This window comes from Microtus pennsylvanicus, chromosome 11 (genome assembly GCF_037038515.1).
Source record: "Microtus pennsylvanicus isolate mMicPen1 chromosome 11, mMicPen1.hap1, whole genome shotgun sequence".
NCBI lineage: Eukaryota > Metazoa > Chordata > Mammalia > Rodentia > Cricetidae > Microtus > Microtus pennsylvanicus.
This window is the reverse complement of record NC_134589.1, coordinates 13838820-13858947: the sequence shown is the minus strand read 5'-3', so window position 1 is coordinate 13858947 and position 20128 is coordinate 13838820. Positions and strand designations below refer to the sequence as shown.

Below are 20128 nucleotides of genomic sequence, written 5' to 3'. Positions count from 1 at the left end.
AGCCTTACACATATGCACACAGCAGGTCAGCATCTTGTGTGCGCACACAGTAGGTCAACATCTTGTGTATGCACACATACACAGAGGCCTGGGAACAGCCTCAGGTGTTGTCCCTCACGAACTGTCTGCTTGTTTTTCTGAGACAAGGTCTTTTATTGGCTTAAGGCGTGGCTATTTGGCTAGGCTGGGTGGCCATGGGTCCTGCCTCCGTCTCCCCAGTGCTGGGATCATAAGCATACACCGTCGTGCCCAGCTTTTTAAACATGGGTTCTGGGGATCGAGCGCAGGTCCTTAATGCTTGTGAAACACACACTTTACCGAGCTATTTCCTTAGCCCTCAGATCAGCGTTTCTGAGCTTACCTTACCAACTGTTGGCCCAGGATCCCAAGTGTAGGTTATACCCACAGTCTGTGGATGGGGGTGATGGGAAGCTGTCAGAGGGCTTCCAACGGGAAGGGGCTGCCTCAACAGTTCCTTTGGGCTGCTGTGCAGGGACAGTTGTGAAAGATCAGGGGAGATCCCAGGGCAGGTGAACAGGGTAGGGACAATTTTCGATGGAGTAAAGTAGGAGGATTTGGGAGATATTTTAGGCTAGGCCTTTTATCAGCAGGACCACTGAAATTTGGGGTGTGGCAATGCTTTGCAATGGGAACTGTCCTGTATATTGTGTGAAATTTGGCAGCATCGCCACCCTGTACCCAGTTAATTCAGCAGCATACTTCCTGGCTATGTCATCCCAAAAAACTCTCTAGATGCCCCAGGGGCAAACCAGACACCCCCTCCCCTGCTGAAAATCTTGAGTGAGTGGCCCCATCAATAATGCCCACCGAGAGACTGGTCGTCAGTGGGCAGAGGTAAGGACGGGAGAGGAGCTAGTTTTTGAGTTTCTATTCTGGTGACACCTGACACCCCATATCTACTTCTGTAGGGATGTGTGGACAAGCCATAATTGACCTTGTCTGTACCTCTGAAGCCAACAAAGGGGTTAACCTGGGTGGACTGATTCGGGCCCTTCTGGCCACTGGCTGTGCCTGAGGATGTTGCTTTAGGCAGGATGGCCCTGGGTGTGAACATAGTGTTCTGGGCTTTTCCCCAGAACTTCATCCCCGGGCCCTTTCCATGGCAGCTGCAAGACCCTGGACATCAGGAGGTCTGGGGAGTTCAGCATCTTAGGGAGAGAACGCTGACCTGGTGGTGGCACATATGAATGCAGAGAACATTAAAATGAGCAGGCGTGGGCTAGGCACTGCAGGCCTGGGGATGGGAAGGAAGTGGGGTACAGTGGGACTAAGCTATGAATGAGGTGAGAGGGACCTCTCAGAGGAAGATGTCATGAAGGGGTGAGCAAGACACACTGTCAACATCAGTCCTTGGTGTCGGTCCTTGGCTTTCAGGGGTTGGGGCAGAGCTCCGTTGGTGTGCACAGGGCATCGGTTTCATTCCCAGCACTACAATTGGATGTGGTGGTTTGCCTGTACCCTACTGTACCCTACTAGGATGGTGGAGAGGCAGGAGGATCAGGAATGTAGGATCATCCTCAAACTGTAAAGACTTTGAGGACAACCTGGACTATGTGAGATCGGGGGTGGGGGGAGAAGAGAGAGAGAGAGAGAGAGAGAGAGAGAGAGAGAGAGAGAGAGAGAGAGAGAGAGAGAGCGCCAGCCATGGCATGGATGGGGAGGCGAGAAGATACCTTTTAGGTGTCAGTTTTCTCCTTCCAACATGGGAGTCCTGAGGATTGAACTCAGGTCCTTAGGTTGGGTGGCAAGTGCCTTTACCCACTGAACCATCTCACTGGCCGGGCACACAGCATTTCGATTTTTAAAAATGTTTATTTATTTATTCATTTGTTTATTTGTGTGTGAGTAGATGGGCAAGTGGGTGTGTTATCACACAGGTCTGCTCCGAAGTTAGAAGATGCCCAAGCCATCGGTGCTGGCTTGGTGGGATACCCTGCCTGCTGTGTGTGCTGGAATCTGAACTCCGGGCTCCATGACTTTACAGCCAAGTGCCCATAACTGCTGGGCCATCTCTGCAGTCCCAAAAGCCATTTTATGATTCTTTTAAAAAGGTGGCTTTAGTAGCAGGCCAGGCCTGGAGCAGGTGAAAGATGAGAAAGTGTCCTGCAGGATGCATCTGGCGGCGGCGACGCCATTCAGTGAGGCCATTATGGGATGCAAATGACAGCCGCTCACTCAGCAGTGATCAGTATCTTTATTCATACACACTTGCTTCCGAACTACAATGAATGCATCTAACAAAGCGAATCATGCAAACGCAGATTAGAGGTTACACAAATCCAAGAAAGCTATGCAGTAATTTACATATCCTTCTCACCTGCCAGGCAACCCAGTGAGCAGTGGCACAGCCCCTACACTCATCAGTACCGGCCTATTCAGGCCCCAAACCGCGACCTGCACTCCTTCCTCCAAACCAATTTGGGGTTTTGCATGGCGTTTCTCAAGGAGAGATTTAAACATGGTGTGCCCTTCATAAAACAAAACAGAAATTGTATAGGAAACGCAACTTCCAATGCTTCTGATCGCCTATAAAAGATAATCTGGAAAACCTTCATAGTCAGGAAGGCTGATTCTTAGAAACCCTTAGGCTCAAAATAGTAACCACCTTCGCGGATAATGTTTAATAGTCTACTAAACCTCCCAAAGAGAGAGTCACATTTTTTCCAGGCAAAATAGTAACAAAAATCTACAAACATTGATCACAGAATAGCCTTTAGAAGAAGCAGGAGACAAAAGACACAGCTGTTTACTCTGAAAGCGCAAAGCCGCCTTTTGTCGTATTTTAGAAAAAAAGGGGTTCTTACAAAGTGGGGTGGGTAGCTATTTTCTGAAAAGTAGGGTTCTGTCTACTCACACACAGGGAAATGGAAACAGAAGCCCTGGGCACACCCTGTGCTGCCTCTTTCTTCTTGGGATAGGAAGTTTAAACTGCCCAATGGGCAAAATCCTTACAGGGCATCTCTCAATTTTTATCAAATGTGAGAGACTCAGGGATCAGCAGCAACTGGAGACAGAGTCAAAGGAGCACCCCGTTCTTGCTCACCAACTCTTAGAAAGCAAGGAGAGGGGTCCCCAAGATTCCCAGGAATGCTCTCCTAGGGCTGTGTCAGGAAGGGGGGCTATGAGGCCATCTTCCCTACAGTTTAAAGATACCTAAAGCTTAGGCAGCCGTCTTTAGCATCTACTAAAGAGAGAGTACCATCCTGCAGCCATTCCAATGTGGACTCCAGACCTCACTGGCGCGGGTAAATGCTGCAGTGGGATTGTGGGTCAAGGGTGTGCTATCCAACTCCGGTTAAGTCTTCTATAGGCTCCACGGAATTGGAATTTTATGAAATTTTTATTAGTTTTATTTTAAAAAACTCATTTTAAAAGAATTGAGTTATTAAAGTTCTCTATAAAAAAGTACAAATAGCCCAGGATATCCAGGTCTTCTACTAGAGTTAATAAGTTAACTTCTTGTCTTGGGTTTAAAAAAAAAAGTCTTTGGAAGTTGTGGGCTTCCGGGGAGGGTCACAGTAAGGCTGTTGAATGACTTCGTGTGTCCAGCGTGTGTACTGACTGACATCTGACCGCGTGAGGGGCACAGAAAGCTGAACCATATATGCATCTAACCATTGAGTCTTGATGCTGTAGTGTCTCTAGGACAACAGGGAGATACCACGTCTAGAACACTACACCTCTGCATACCTCAAGCACCCTTTTCCTGGGTTTCTGGATTATTCTAATGTCAGAAAGAAACAGCTTTCTCTAGATTTGCTGCACTGCCCAAATGAGGCATGGCCGGAGGGTTGACCGTCCAGCATATTTTTTTAACAGCTGTTCAAGGAAAACGAGTTTTCAGACCTGTTTCCTAACGCCAAGTTTGTGTGGAGCCTCTGCTGACTACTGTCCCCTACCTCCCGGGATCAGCATGCATCTCCTGAGCAGTGGGTGCTCAGTCATGCGCAGGGAGGAGGCAGGCACCCCCAGCCTTCTGGGGCTGTAAACAAACAGGAAACAGTGTGACGCGTACACACGAGAAATAGGTGATGTCGTAAGACCAAGGTGAGAAAATGACTGTCAGGTGGTGTTGCCCTGCCGAGGCCTTCAGAACCATGTGACTCTCACTTCTTTCCCTCTCTTCTGTTTTGAGAAAACAAAGTCCTGCACAAACCTTCTTATTTTTCCTGCTAAGCAGAAGCTGACAGGACACAGTTTGTTGTGTGTGTGTGTGTGTGTGTGTGTGTGTGTGTTTTTAAACGTCTGCACCTAGTCTCAGCTGCCCACAATTATCAGCTGGAAAGAGGCGGAGCTTATGGCTTCCAGGGTCTGTTGGCTGGCCTGACTCCGCCCAGAGCAAAGGACATCTCACAGCTGAGTCTGAGAGGGGAACAGACTGTCCCTTTCAAAAACCATACACATATGAAGACCAACAAAGGGTCATTTCTGTTTGCCCCCCATTGGAAAGCCCATGCAGGCACCTCCCATGCATGTCTTTCTGGATGAACTCAAGCCCTGCTCTTCCCCAGTGGTGCTGACGTTAGCCTCCTCTTTGTGACACATCAAAAAGTGGCTCTTTGGGGCCTGGCAAGCCACCACACTGCTAAGAACTGTAGTTCCTGAGCCGCAACACTTGAGGGTTAATACTGGCCTCTGGTAATCTTCCATGTGACCACCTCAGGCTGAGTTTGGCCTCCTGAGTTCCTCAAATTATTAATAAAAAGACCAACTAAAGAAAAGACTCAAACTAGGCCACAGAGATAAGAGGCTGATTCGGTGAGGACAGTCATTTTAGTTCCTGGGGCTTCTCATTCACCTCCTGGATTATCTCCTGCCTGGAGGTGGGCCTCCCATTACCTTCCCAGGGCTGTACCTGGCAGCACACTCCAGCTTTTCCCATTCACCTGAGATGCTAGGGAACCTGAGATGCCGTGCCAAAAGCAGAGCTAGCCCACTGGCCTGTGGAGCAAGAGGGAGAACTGCCACAGAGCAATGGCCACCTTCCAGGGGAATATAATACAAAACAATTTCGGTGGATTTTCTGGGTCACAGCTAGATGGTCCTGTGGAGAATCAGATTGTGCCAGATTCTGTCCATAGGACCTACCAATGCAGGCAGAGTCTGAGGGCAGGTGCTTCTGAAAGAGTCCCCCCAGGGGCTAAACCCTTCAGGGCACCCTCCTGACTCCAGATGCCAATATGGTGGCTTCAGTTCAAATGGCAGCCTTGTCCCGGGAGCCCCACTTCACACAAGGCTTGTCGAGTGGGACAGTGATGTAGAGCTTTATCACTTGATCCTACCTAACAGCTGCTAATGGCTATCCACATGAGTTAGCTTTGCAGCAATAACTGTCTCAGGCTGCCCAGATCTTTAAAGTATTAGCCTTTATCTAAATTTAACACTCAGCGGTGTATAAAATAGACTTCCTTAAACAGCTATCATTTCTCCGGGTTGTCCGCCAGTGTGCTGTTCCTTAGGCAAAAGGCCGGCTCTGTGGCTCTGCTATTGGGGGATTTTCCTCCCTCTTGACAATGCTGTTTCACAGTCTCTAAGCATACAAGCCACCCAAGGGATTGTCACATGCTTTCTAGAGAAGCCGAATCACTTGGAGCTGGATGTTGGCTGTTCACGGGAAAACTCAAGCCTGCTATTTGCTTAAGACAAACAGGCAGCTTGGCACCTTTGGATGGATTGTCCACGACCCTTGTGTCTCTTCTCGGTGGCTTCCCTCACCTTGAGAGGTTCACTGGCAATCAGCCCTGCTGTTTCATTTGGTAAAGAACAATCCCTTCATTCCAAGGCTCATAAGCCAGTTCCTTTACCGTTGGACCAAGCCGAGTGTTTTTGATAAACGTGGTCGCCGAGACTATGAGCTTGACTTCTAAGATCAATACATGAGTCCCTTTTTGAGTTCAGTTCAGAACACATGAAATATTGCAGAAGAAACTGCTCTTTTCTGGTCTGGCCCATTCCCTGCTCCGTATCGCCTTGTGATTAGGGGTTTTCAGAACAGCCTATGTTCCTTATCCCAGTCCCGGTTGTTTGCGTGTACGTGACTGTCAGCCCAACAGGTGGGGAACGACACAGGGGAGAGCTTAGCTGGGAGATGCTTCCAGGAGAGACGCCTTCTAGAAGGACAGGTGGGAACTCTGCAGAAGCCTGCCTCTTCTAAACACTGTGTTATCGGGAAGGTGCTTGAGCAAAGAAGTGCTCTTCAAAGACCGGAATGTTCTAGCAATAGCTTTAAGACAGCGCGTGCCTCTGGAAAGGGCCTGTTGGGAACAGCTTCAGGGATGGTTATATGTAGGCATGGGGATAAAGCTTGTCTCATGGAGTTTGTGTGTGCTGGAGTACACACTGGTTCATTCTGGGGCAAAGACTATGTACTTTTGCTTGTGTCCATATGAACATACAGAAAGGAATTCTCCCACCCTTCCACCCCTAGAGTACCCAAAAGACATAGGCTGAAAAGAGTAAGACAGACAGACAGACACACACACACACACACACATACACACATGGAGTTCAGCCTAGGTGCTGTATCAATGCCACACGTATACAAACATATCAGGTATACTGGAATTAAATGTTTCCAGCTGCCTCCAAGAGGAGGTGTGTGGGAGGAACCCGAACAGAGGATGCCATGAAGATGTTAACTGAGTCTCATCTCAAAAATAATTCCCACAAACAAAACCGGGGTTTGCAGGTAGAATCAAATATATATATACACATATATACATATATAGTAAAAGCCTAGTTAAATGTGTAAAGTAGCCATTCATATTTAAAATTACATCTACATTAAAAAATTAATATTTCTGATAGAGTGCCAGTGTGTTGGGGAGCAGGGAAGAGGGAGCAACAGCAGCAATGAGTAAAGCTAACACTTAATCTTAAAGCATACTGGAAACATGAGCCTTCACAAATATAGCACAATCGTGTCTTATAAAAATTATCGTAATACTCTTTATACTTGATACAATTATATCAATAATATAGATTAACTTGCTATTAAGGTTTATTATAAACATGCAAAATCCATTGCATGATGCACTCACAAAACATATTAAAATCCTTCTAGCAAGAAAAACATCTTTGAGCTGATATAAGCATAAAGTATCTTGATCCTACAGCTCCAGGTGTGTCATTCAGTAGGAACTGGAAAGGGGAACCCAAACTCTATTGTTTTTCATCTCTATGTGGATATTAGGGCTAGAGAAAGGAGGAAAATACATCAAGAGGAGCTGATGCCACTCAATACTTTGATTAAATTACTATACATTGTACTTTCATAAACGACACTGCAGCTTATTAAATAAATAGTACAAAAAGGGGTGGGGTCATACACGTCAGCTTCTGAGGAAGGGTACCCACAAAGGTAGTAAAATATTATCATGTGTGTGGGGTTGGCTAACAACACTCGCGAGTAGTGGCTTGATAATCACCGATGGCACCCTGGACTGAGGAATCATCTCCCAGAGATTAAAATGAACATACGCATGGTTTATCCTTGATCTGAAATGATTTCACATGCTTCTTTAGCAATGTCCTTAGATGATTTGGCCTCTTAAAAAGAATGAGTCATCAAGATAGTTACCAACCAAGTAGGGCAACCCAGATGATAGGTTCAATGAATATTCGTCTGAAGTTTTCTTCCGTTCTTAAACTGCTGCACTACGGTTGCGCTGTGACGTTTGGGGACGGTGATTAGGTTCATTCTGCCCTCTCAGGTTCTAGGGACTGTTTCCACTGAAGCAGAGAACAGAAGCAATGGGGTCTTGGAGGTTCTACACCCCCAACCTCTCTTTGCTTACTCTTTGGGCTTCCTGCTCTTTCCTTCCAAAGACATCTTGGGTCGAGATGCTTCCAGCCCTTCAGCTGGAGCACATTCACTTTACTACCTCTGGTTGAGGGATCCTGATGAAGAAAATCCAAAGATGGAGGGGGTGGAGAATCTATCAGATCATACCAAAAAAGGGAAGGGGTACAAATCTCTTTGTTTCTAAGAAGAATTAAGTTAGAGCCAGATGTGCTTCCGCATAATTAAGCTGGACTCTGTACATATGTCATCACCCACTAAGATAATGTTCTTGGTTGTAAAAGAGGAGAGAGAGAGAGAGAGAGAGAGAGAGAGAGAGAGAGAGAGAGAGAGCGCCTGAAAAGTTGATCACTTACGGACTAATGTCCTTAGAATTTTCCGGCCTCTGTGTGGAATAACAAACAAGGCCATAGCCTTAAATTTTTAGGGTTAAGGAACATTTCCCACTGCTGGGGAGGCTGGGGGATGGGGAGGCATTTGATCTCTCGTTTGTGGATTTCATACTGCGCTTTGCAAGATCGGGTGCACAAACTGGGGGTTGACATATGAGAACCCTTCAAAATCAGACTGGTCTATGTTAGCGATGACCAGTTGATCTGGCGGTGTTAAGACGGGCTGCCCTCGTGTGAAGAACTTGTCAAAGTTTTCTGCTCCTTTGCCGCACTGTGAAGAAAAAAAAAAGAGGTCAGAAAATGCACAATACAGGGGTAGTATTCTGTGAGTATTTGGAGGGAAAGGGCATGTCCAGGGAAATCGGGCTTGGCAGAGCAGAAGACTCTTGGAGGACTTGCAGGCCTACTGGAAACAGAAGCTAGGCACAGCAAACAACAGAGCGTTACTGGATTGTAAATCTTCACATATTCTTAGAATCAAAACTCTAAATAGAAACACACTGTTGGTTACAACATAGCAAGATGACAGCCTCTCTTAACTTCAACATTACCTTGTTGAGCAAGCATGAGCTATTAGCATGAACGGTGCACACACAGGGCCATCAGTCATAGCTCCATGTTGAAAAGGCCATGATGTTGGTTGTGCCTGTAAGTGCCCTTGAACTGACAGGGTTAAGTTACTGTCCCACATCTGCTTCTTTGTACTAATATTCATAATCAGACAGAAGCTGTGTATCTTTGCCATATGACCGGGATGTTTTAGAAACTCCAACCCTCAGAGTAATCTTAAAGCAGTATGGGCTAGGTACAGTTACATGGTAGGAGATAAGTTCTTACACCCAGCAAGAATTCTGCACATCTGGATAGGGCAGCCCAGTGGCAGGCAGGTCAACATGGAGCTCATTCACAGCGTGGTCTCAGGGCGGGAGGAGGTGAGCACTTTACCAGAGAGGTGCAGTAAAGCCTTTGGTCTGTCTTGAACACCATCCTCCTCCAGCATCCACCAAGACACTCTTTGCAAATGGAGGCTTCTGGCATAGCTCCCCTGTGAGGCTCTAACTAGACAGCTGCTAAAGCAGTACTGCACCAGAGTCTTACTCAACTCAGAGTCAGTTATACGACTTAGAGTTACATAAGACCCACTGCCCGATGCACTTGCAAAACTTTAAACTCCTTCTAGGAATGTAGGGAATGAGTAGCCTCACTCTTCCAGATACCTAGAAAGGTTAAGGCATGCCAAGGTCTCTGGGACTTCCAAGAAGAGTCGGGAGTTTCACCAATGCTACAAACGCGGATTCTGATCATGCTGCAAACCATTGCTCTTTGACCTGCTGGCAGCACTTATTTTGAGTCGGCATAGGCTTTAACCTAATGAGGCATTGCTGGATCTCCAGCAGAGGGCAGGTTTAGGTAATCTGCAAGGTGGAATCTACCCAAGTCTCTTTTGTGGAGTAGGGAGAGGAACTGTATCTGCCCCTCATGCTGTTAAAAAGGTTTATTGTCAAGTTCCACATAGAACCTAGTACTTGGTCAGAGTTCAGCACACATTTTTATTATTATTATTTAAACTAAGATCTGTTAGCCTCAGGGGCTGTATTTTCTCACTTCTTTTATCTTCTAGATGGGTTTTCTAGGAAATCTCATTTCATTATGATCTTCCTACTTTCTTTTCAGCAAATAAAACACACTGCTAAGTGTCTAAGGAGGTAGAAAGCATGTCTTAAGTTTAAAGCAAGGTCTTCAAAAACAACAGCGTTCCTATTGTTCCTAATAACAGCGGTATTATTTTCACACTGCAGCCATGGGGGCGGCAATTGCGGAGGACATGTGTGGTAAGGGCAGAGGTCTGTATGGTCATGTTGGATGGGGGCGGGGCTTAAGTCCCTCTGTGTAGTCCATACAGGCAATGACACGCTCTCATCATCAGTCTTGCTCCCATATATGGGGCGACAAAGCTTCGGCTTTCCAAGTTTTTATTCCCATGATGCTTTTCTTTGCAAGAACCCAAAGGACTTCAAAGCCAAGGTAAGCAGAGGCACAGGCTGCAATCACATCACCGCACATGCAGGGAACATCCTGGACCACTGAAAAGGGCTCTTCAGGAAGCAGCTGAGTAGATACTGTTCCTTCTCAGGAACTGACCAGGAGTCTGCATTTGATCCGTAAATCAGATAAATAATGGAAAGCAGCTTCCATTGAGGTATCATGTTCAACATTCTGCTCTACTGCAATGATGTTGACTGCTAAAGAAACAGTTGGCTTTTTGGAAAGACATGGCTCTTTAACAATGGAATCAGTTTTTTAATTGTCATATAACTTGGACAAGGATGCCATTGCCAACTATTAGTTAGAAAGGGACACTGCTAAATGCCCCAAAATGAAGGACTTCCTCTCACCCCCAAAGACTTATTGGCTCAAAATGTCAGCAGGTCAGCTGTTATGAAACACTGGTGTCTGTATATCTAGACTGTAATGAGAGGGCCTGTGGCTGGTGGGAAGGGGCAGACAAGGAAATTGGGCAGCAGCAGTCATGTGTGGGAGTGGAGCATGCAAAAGTTGCAGAAGCCCACAGAAAAAGCCATGGGAGCGAGTGGTACCACCCTGTGAGGGTTGGCTTTGAGAAAAACTCCCTTCCAAATCCAGTGGATGGGAACCCACTGCCTGGAAGAGTACAAGTGTGTTACTGTTGATGCTTTCAGGGGGTGGGCAAGAGTACCCTCAAGAAGACATCATCTGTCCTTTTTCTGATACCAACTATGCAAAGAAGAGCAAGGAGGAGGTTCTGAGAAAAAAGAGAGGATATGACTCCCTGCAAGGCAGAACAAGGCTGGCCAAGGCAATGTTCCCTTTGCCTCCCTGTCTGGTATGACATTTATGCATTTGTTCTCTGAGAAGATTGTATGATGTGCGTCTTTATTGAATACTGCCTTTATGATGCTCACAAATTAGTTTTAAGTGGGAAGTTTCTTAGCGCCCAGGGTTTATTGCCAGAGGAGAGAAAACAAACCCAAAAACTAAAAGGAGAGTTCTCAAAATGTACAAAGGGAGCTACACAAACGTCAACACTGAGAGAGACAGGGAAGGAAGAAGACATCCAATCCTACAACCAGTGTTCCAGAGAAAGTTATAGCTATGGCGCCTAGGTGCTCATGAAACCAAGTAATGTCATAGTGGGATGAAAATGCTCCTTTGATGAAGCCTTGTGCCATCTGTATTGAAGACTGTGGAGCCAAGGGGACAGCCTGGAGCCCCAACCAATCTGGTCACTGATCTGTGATCATACTGAATGACCACGTGACTGTTAGTCTCAAACTGCTCAGCACCAGAGACACCTTCTTATTCTCTCACTTTAACGCTCCTGGGAATTTTCCCGGGCTCAAAGAAAGAAAGGGAGAGAAATCACATTTTATCAAATTAAGGCTTTTCTTAATCCGACTCAGTTTAGGTGAAGACCAGAGGCAAGGGCAGGCTGAGGACGAAGAATAAAAATTCAATCACTCAAGTTCAGACACATCAATCATGACACAGACAAAACAAAAAATCCCCAAACAAACAAACTAACACCAGAGCCCTTTGGCTGCTTGGGCAGGAGATAATACATTTAAGAATCCAGTGCCCGCTGCCTGTGGTCCAACCTTGAGATCATCAGCTCGATGGGTACAGAGCTTCAGGTGCCACCTTGGAGTTGAGTGGGGAGTAAGAGAAAAATGGGGGCACCAGTGAGATCTGTGGATAAGCAAGGGAATGAGTGGTGGGAGGAACTAGTGTGATTGCAGATGCTCTCCCGACATTCATCAGGCATGAAGTCGGGACATTATTACCACAGCCATTTGAGGGGCAGCCTCCACAGCAGCTACAGCAACAGGCAAGCTTGGGTTGTTTGTGACCTCTGAGTTCTGGTCCACTAGACCCGCGCAGCGGCTAAATCAGCTTACGAACAGTGCCTCTGGAGTGAGGAAGCATGGCGCACACCTCCAGGGCCACCAACAGCTTTCGCCAGTGGAAACCTTTACCAGCAAGGTGGCATGGAACAAACTCGGCAGAGAAACGGTCAGCAGGAAGCGGTCCAGACCTGAATGGGCTGGTGTGTGAACCCAGGCAGGTCCCTCCATCTCCTTGAGAATAGTTGGTGTCTGCCCCACATTGGGCAGTGCCGACACTCTTGAGGAGAGACAGCAGAGAGAGGACTGGGCCAGAGACCAAGAGGCCCAGGCTTTAGGAATCTCATCTCCTTTTGAAGGTAAAACGGGGATGTGACTGCCCACCTTCCAAGGCTGTGGTGCGGGCTGAAGGACTTAGCATATGTGAAGCCTTTCTATGTGATGAGACATACGGAGAGAAGAAACAAATGTGTAGCAACAGCCCTGCATGCTAATTGATGCTATCTGAAGGATGAATGACCCTATTAACAATCTGCCTTCTATCTCTTCATTAGGGAACTAACCTCTTCGTCATTTTGATACCTCTACCCATGATGATTAGTTTTATTCATTGGCTATTCCCAATCTAGAACCACCTTGGAAGGCAGTCTCAATGAGGGACTGCCTAGATCAGGTTGTCCCGTGGACAAGCCTGGGAGGGATTGTCTAGATTACACTGAGGAAGCCCTGCCTCCTGAGGGTGACACCATGCCCTAAGCCGGGGATCCTGACTACGCAGGAGTGGGAGGAGCAAGGCGAATGCAACCCCGCAGGCATCCATTCTTTCTCTTCTCCTCACCATGGATGTGACTAGCGAGCTTGAGTTATTGTCACCCTCGTTTGCCAAAAAACAATGAGCTGACATGAAGTCTTCCTCTCCTAAGTTGCTCTTGTCAGGGCATTTTATCATGACAGAAGAGAAACCACCACCTGTCTAGTAAATTTACCAATCAATAAAGTGACCCCGAGAGAAAGCAGGCATAATAAAGATGTTCTGGAGCACAGAGTGATGCAGGCTCAAGAGGGAAGCCAGGCTGCAAAGTTCTGTACCCACACCCTGGGTGGCAAGCAGCCTTCCAAACCCTTTTGTTCTGTGAAAGGGCAGAGGGAGAGGAACGAGCTGTGCTGCAGGGCATGGCTTCCAGCCTGCGAGTCTTACCCCTGAGAAGCACTGAACATATGCAATACATGTGCTGGTCTGAGCTCTATGGTGTCTCAGTAATGTTGACTATAACTCCATGGTTGCTGGCACAGGAGCATGCGTGAGTGATTACAGAATAAATAATGACGCTAGGAAGCAGAACCACACAGATCTCAGGGGTAGGCCGAGTTCAGAACAAACAAATCATAAAGGTTAGCTGCAAAAGCATAGAAATCAAAGGAAACGCAGGAATCTGGGGAGGGCCTCTTACAGTTGCTAGATATGGCGGGGTATCCTTGGCATCAGGAGAATGCTTGCCTGTCCTGAAGTCTCTGCTCTGGGGGAGACTACAGCACTGTGCAGGACAGTGTGAGCATTGGGGAAGCTATTGCCCCGCCTCAGCACAGCTCCTCACACTTCTTCGTGTGAGTTAAACAGCCCATGGCAGACACGAGCTGGTGTAATCTGCTCTGTGCTCCCTGGGTGGTAAGGTCAAGTGTCCAGAAGGCCCTGGGGTGGATCTCTGCCCACTGCTCTGCCCCTTTGCACGAAGATCAGCATGCTCGGGGAAGGTCTTGATGCAGGAGGAGGGCAAGCAGTGGCACGCGCGGGGTTAATGGTTAAACAGTGCGGTTAGTCTGCTCAGTCACTCAAGGCTCTGGAAGTGTGCTCACCGAAGGCCTGGATGCCCACTGAAGCCAGTGCATTTTGGTAGAGAAAGTCTGGAGAATAAGAACGGACAGAGGAGAGGATTTGGAGATGTCGAGAATCAGGAATGGCCGTGTGAAGAATGCCACGAACCCACGAACCTCTGCGGTACATTGCTATGTGAAAGACGTGAGATGCCAAATGCCATACTGGGTCCTTTATGTACGGGTTTACACATACACAGAACTTTCTGGAAGGTTACAGAAAAGATCATGAATTGTGGGACTAGAAGTTAGGGAGGGGGAGAGACCATCTTCCCTTTTATAGTTTTTACTGCTTGGCTGATCATTTGGCCACAGACGGATAGTATTTTAATGGTAACAATTACCTGAAGGAGATTGAGATGTCCTCTACTTCTGGCCAACATTCCTGGGGGGAGGGCTAGAGAAGGGCTTTGGGTTTTTTTGGACTTCATTAGACATAGTCAGCTCAGCTCCTTGGGACATTGTCTTGGGCAGAAGCAGTTTGGAGGGAGTCTCGTTTTATGGATGGGTTTCCTGACAGACATAAGTCCACATAAGTGAGGGCTTTAGTCAAGTATGACGGGACACACCTTTAATGCCAGCACTCAGGAGGCAAAGGCAGGTAGATCTTTGCGTTCAAGGAGGCCAGCCTAATCTACACAGTGAGTTCCAGAATAGCCATGGCTGCATAGAAAAACCCTTTATCAAAAGACAAACCAAAAAAAACCCAAAAAACAACAAAAAAAAAAACCCACCCAAAAAACAAAACTGAGAGCATTCTGTATGTACAGTGTCCTTAACCACTGAAACTCTAAGATTTATATTTGTTATTATTAAAAAGGTTTCATTTCTCCCAAGCAGAAAAATATTTGGGAAAGCAATTACTAAAGACTAGGAGAAAGTGCTTGCTTCTAATCACCAGTGAAAGATGCTGACAGAGAGTGATTTAAAGGCTTAACTCAAACCCCAATGCACCATGATGTGATTTCTTCTGTCTCCAGGGATGGTTAGTGTTTTTAAGTTGTCAGCAAAGCCTGTTGAGCCCCGAGAATCTCAATTTTAATTAGCTTCCCTGTTACTAGCTCAACGGAAAGGCCAGGAAAAAGAACCAGCCTGCCACTCAAGAGGGCTGATTAGATGAGCCCGAGACATTATTTCAGTTAGACAGTCACTACAGACTTCCACCTTCACCTGAGTAGCTGCTGTTCCAAATAAGCAACTTTGCAGACTCGTTATTAAAAGAACACCGTGCCGTGAGATGTCCTCAAGTTTAGAAAATAACACAGGGTCATTATGTTTCAAGAAGCATAATACCTATAACTTAATCTCAAGTGGTTCGGGAAAACACACACATACGCGCACTGTGTATATGTGTGTGTATGTATCGGTTCAAAGAAGAAATTTGAAAAAGAACAGAGCAAGCATGGTCAAATGCTAACATCTAGAGAATCTGGACAATGGGATGGTAGAGATTCTTTTATTATCTCCCATCCCACCCCCCACTTTTTTTCCTTGCAGAGCTGGGAAAACCCGAGGCCTTACACATTCCAGGCAAGTGCTGTACCCCTGAGCCACACCCCGAGCCTTTGACTCTTTTGAGACAGGATCTCACTGTGTAGTTCAGGGTGTCTTCCAGTTCATGATCCCACTACCTCTACCTCCTGAGTACTGGATTTACTAGAGGGCTGCCACCATGCCCAGTTTCCCAACTCTTTCACAGGGCTGAGAAATTCTTTCAAAAACAAAACAAAACAAAACATAAAAACCCCAAAAACCTGCCAACCCCAAACCATCACCATATTCTTTAAACAAGCTAATGACGTCATGCAAGGGGCCCATCATCTTGTAAGCATGCCCGTTGCTGGCTCCCTCCCTGATGGTGAGGTGGGGATTCATGATTGTGCCTGCCGATCTGGTGACACCTATGCCTCTGCTTGCTGTTCTTACTGTCTTTGACGCTTGCCTCAAGGATGACAATGCTCTGGTGAAAGTTATTCTAGTTTTTCCTACTTCCTTTTGATAAAGTCACTACAATAACTTCCCAAGGAAGGCTGCCTCATGAGAGACTGGTCCATCTAAAAAATGCTTCTATTACCTGTGGATTCAGGGATATTTAGTTCTTGGTGTTGACTTCACAGATTAACATCCTTCCTCTTAATGTCCCTTCTAGTACAGTGGCTATTTTTGGCTTGTCTGGGAGCAGCTACTGTGCCTTCTTGTGCCAATGGATAGAATTCAAAAGAGGAAAAGAATCGATTAACTCTGTGCTTTCTCTGTGTCTGGGGAAACAGAAAGATGTGGCTCAAGGCCACGTCACTTGCATGACCAGTACACCAGGAGACCAGCCCTGCAGTCAGAGTGGCTGCTTAGGACCTTCACTTCTTAGGCCAAGCAGAAAAAGGGGGCTGTCCTTCCCTGGGTGAGAGTCAGGGGCCAAGCAGGCTGGCTGTATTGCTCCTTGTGTGGTACCTCCTCGCCTGCTCGAAGCCACAGGAGAGCAGAAGCATTTGTTTCTACTTTAACTGAAGAGGGACCTTTCTCAGAGGTGACATGTCTTCCAAAAAGAGCACCTCTTTCACAGAACTGTCTGAATATGGACAGATTTTCTTTTAATGACTTCAGTTGGCTGTGGGGAGCATCACGGCTGAAGTTGACTGTATGTGCTTCCTTGAGCAGCTCACTGGTACCAGGCTGGATGGCATTTTTTCTCATAAGGACAAGGGGACAGTTGTCTAGTGGCTTCACTTCTGGATCTGCACAGCACCCCTGTCTGGTTTTACCTTCACTTTAAGGAAAATTAGCATAGGAAAGCCTCTACCCAGTCTAGGGACAATCTTGACTTCACAGTGGCACATAGAAGCCTCTGGGGGATAGACATGGCTCTGTTGAGGACTGAGCCTTCTCTTCCCTCATTGCTGAGACTCTAGTCCCCATGTGTGGTGCCCACCACTCTTGTCTCTTTGCACTCCTATACACATGACCTTCTTAGTAGGCAGGCTACGAAGCACTGTGGCTCTTGAGTTTAATGTCAGTGGGAGATGGGAGGTTCTGTATTGAACTTCCCAATGGGTTCTACACCATCAGGGTCTTTGGCTGTGACACCTCACATTTTGTATGATGGTTTGATCTAAAGGTTAATTTAAATTGTTATTCAAGTGATAAAAAGAGGTAAAAAGACTGAACCCCAAGGGAACCCTGATTCTTCTCAGTAAGTTCCATGTCTGCCCTGCTGTGTAATGTCTCTCCCCTCCTAGTGTGTGTGTGGGTTATCAGTAATTCTGGAATCATTTTTCCTCAGAGGTTTTTAAAGTAGTAGAGAGTAGAAAACAAAGAACAAAAACCACAACCGAACACCTAATAGACTCCTGAATCCACACGCACAGATGAGCTGCCCTGCAGCCGCCAGCCAATGTGAGCACGTCAAGTCCCACAGCTGGCACACGACAACAAGCTGGGGCTAATTCCAGGCAGCCGGAGCAGTACAAATGGGAGAACAGCTAATGACTCTTAATCCTGCAATTCTCAGGGAAATGGAATCATCAGTGCTTGTTAGAAACCCTCCAGGAAGCCTCCACCAAGACGCTCTCAGAGCCAGGCTCACTGGGAGGACGTGGAAGGTTCTGGCAGCCATGCTGCCTGGGTGTTTACAGAAGTAACAGAGAGGCCTGTGCTGCTCGCCCCTCTTATAACTAACTCCCTGTTAGAGAACATTCAGCTGCCTTTTTCCTGGATGCTCCGCTGAGTTTGCGTGTAGCCATGGATCAGAGAAGTGTGTTTCATGGGGGAAGCTGGGAAGCCACATCCCAGAGTTGTGTCTGTCTGCAGCCCTTTCTCCCCGCAAACTATGCTAACCATACTGTGACTTTGACTAAGTTGCTTTCCTCTGTCCCATATGACCTTTCGACTACTGACCTGTTCTTGGTGGGGTAGTTCCACGCCAGCACTGTGCCATTGACAGACTGACAACGGAGGGACCCTTGCATGAGCCTCCTCACCTGAGATTAGGAGGAGACTGACTGACTGTCTTGGGTTTGGGGCATGGGAGGTAGGGTGGGGACTGAGTTTAAGCATGACACTCTGATGGCCAGCATATGACCCAGAATTCCCCCACTTCGCTCTTTGTGAAAAAACAAAACAACCAAACAAACAAATAAAAACAAACAAACAAAAACAAAGCATCTGACCCCACTTGGTTCTCATGCTTCCCCCCTTAACTGTGTCCCCTCTCTGGCCTGGCGTCTGTCCTTACCTTCTTTCTGGCTCCTTCCTCCTTGAGCACAGGACTAGGGCCAGAAAAGCTCACTGTGGGCATGCATGGCTTGTTCTTGCCTCTGGCCTTGTCACAAAAGCTGCAGCTTTAGGAACTGCAGTTTCTGTTCTGTCTGTGATGCTGGGGTTGTTTCCTCACAGCCAAATGCAATGCATTCCTTTTTTAAACTAGCACTCAGTACAAACAAACAAACTGCCGTTCGTTGGGAATAAAAAGATAAACACTGCTCACACATCAGCTGTTACCCCAGTAACCACTATGCTTCCAGATCCTTCCACATTCTCAGCTTCCTGAGATAAGTCACTCCCGGTTTTCCCTACCCATGAGTTTAAGGCCGGCGACCTATAAAAGCTGGGAGACTGAAATAGTTTTGTTCTGAACCCAAGGGGAGAAGAACCAGAAGAAACTGCTTTACGGTTGGGTTTGTGGCACTCTGCCTCTTTCTAAAGTGACGGACTAGGAATTCCTCTCTCCTTGATCCTTTAAGCAGGGTCTACATGGGGAAAGGGGTGAGGGGTGGGTGGGGGCTCTTGTTCCTTGTTTCAGCCACCACTGCCGACATTGCACATTTTAATTTAGGAGGATAAGGACGAAGGCAGCTGTGAACAAGAAGAAACTCTCCAACACTGTCCTGCTGAGCTATCTGCATCAATTCATCTCTCCCCAAGTCTTACAACCAGGTCATGTGACCTGAAGGAGTGGTCCTCGTAGGAGCACCCAAATCCAGGACTGGTGGAAGAGAAGCTGGCCGTGTGTGTGTGTGTGTGTGTGTGTGTGTGTGTGTGTGTCTATTTAGTTGCCTGTTTGCAACAATGATTCAGGGGGAAGTCAACTGACCTGATTAATTTTAGTTTGTCTTCAGTCTGGGCTAAAAATGTCTGAGGAGAATAAAGTCCAGTGGACTCGCCACTGCCAGTGATATTTTTGGCGCAGAGGGCATGTGGGCACATCTGAGGAAGGATTTGCTGCCCCTACTCAGCAACTCTGCCACCACAGGGGTCCCCTGGCCTGCTCAGGGACGCTGGTCAGAGACAGATTGAGGCCAATCCGGCAGAGTGGAGGTGATGCTGACCACGGTGATGGCAGCTCGCCTTCCAGTCTCTGGAGAGCATGGGGCAGAGGCTCACTGGGGCTAAGACTTGCAAGGGGTGGGGAGACATCCTGAGCAGTGTGGAGAAGCAGGTGGGGTGTGTGAGGAGTTGGCGTTTTAAAGACACTCAGTTTTGTTTAGTTCTAGGGACGGAAGCTATAAGAAGCGACATAGTGGCTGCCATTCACTACCAGAAGAAGCTGCGGGGCTGTCACCAACACACTGAGACATCGCAGTGGGGAAAGGACCCTGACGCCATCCTGCCCGCATCTGCCAACTGTGTCTTCTGTCGAGTTATCCTGCCTCTCTGTGTTTTGGTTTCCTCAAATGCAAAGCCAGGACAATCATGTCTCCTCACAGGGGGGTCAGGAGGACTATATGAACAAATGTTTGAAAAGAGTCTGGAACAGGGGCCATCGTATGACGGGCCAAACAGAACTCTAAAGAATGGGAATCACATAGCAGAAGTTGAAAAAAGCCAGCAATGGTGGAGCTGGTGGTGGCCAACCCTCCTCACAGAGGATGTGTGGGTGTGGAAGCCACTGTGGGAATGGTGTCCAGGCCCTGCCTGTGAGTTGGTGGAGATCTAGGTGTGCTTTGGGGTAGCATGGTGAGGCGGGATGTCAGGGAGGCTGGAGAAATAGGTGGTTAATTGTCTGGGTGTTCTGTGGCCATCCTTGAGAGGTTGAGGAGGGCTAAAGGTCTGTGCATCTGTCCTTTCTCGGTCCTCACATCTGTCCTCACTCTGTGCAGGGAGCGGAACCCTGGCCATCAGATTTCATGGCTGTGCACAGTCCTGAGCTGGTAGCTCAACCATTTTCC

The 20128-nt window shown here is 47.3% G+C and overlaps 1 protein-coding gene across 3 annotated transcripts in view; it reads right to left on the bottom strand.

The window, feature by feature from the left end:
• Positions 1-2196: 2196 nt before the first annotated feature.
• Prkca (protein kinase C alpha) overlaps positions 2197-20128 on the bottom strand; it is a 417908-nt gene continuing 399976 nt past the window's right edge. For 2 of the 3 annotated variants that reach the window (XM_075990292.1, XM_075990291.1), the window contains 2 exons: positions 13950-13997; positions 2197-8485 (listed from right to left, as the gene is read on the bottom strand). In XM_075990292.1, coding sequence (XP_075846407.1) covers positions 8321-8485; positions 13950-13997 — 213 coding nt within the window. In that variant the 3' untranslated portion in view covers positions 2197-8320. The remainder of the gene's footprint in view (positions 8486-13949; positions 13998-20128) is intronic. The other variant, XM_075990290.1, reaches the window with a different exon arrangement.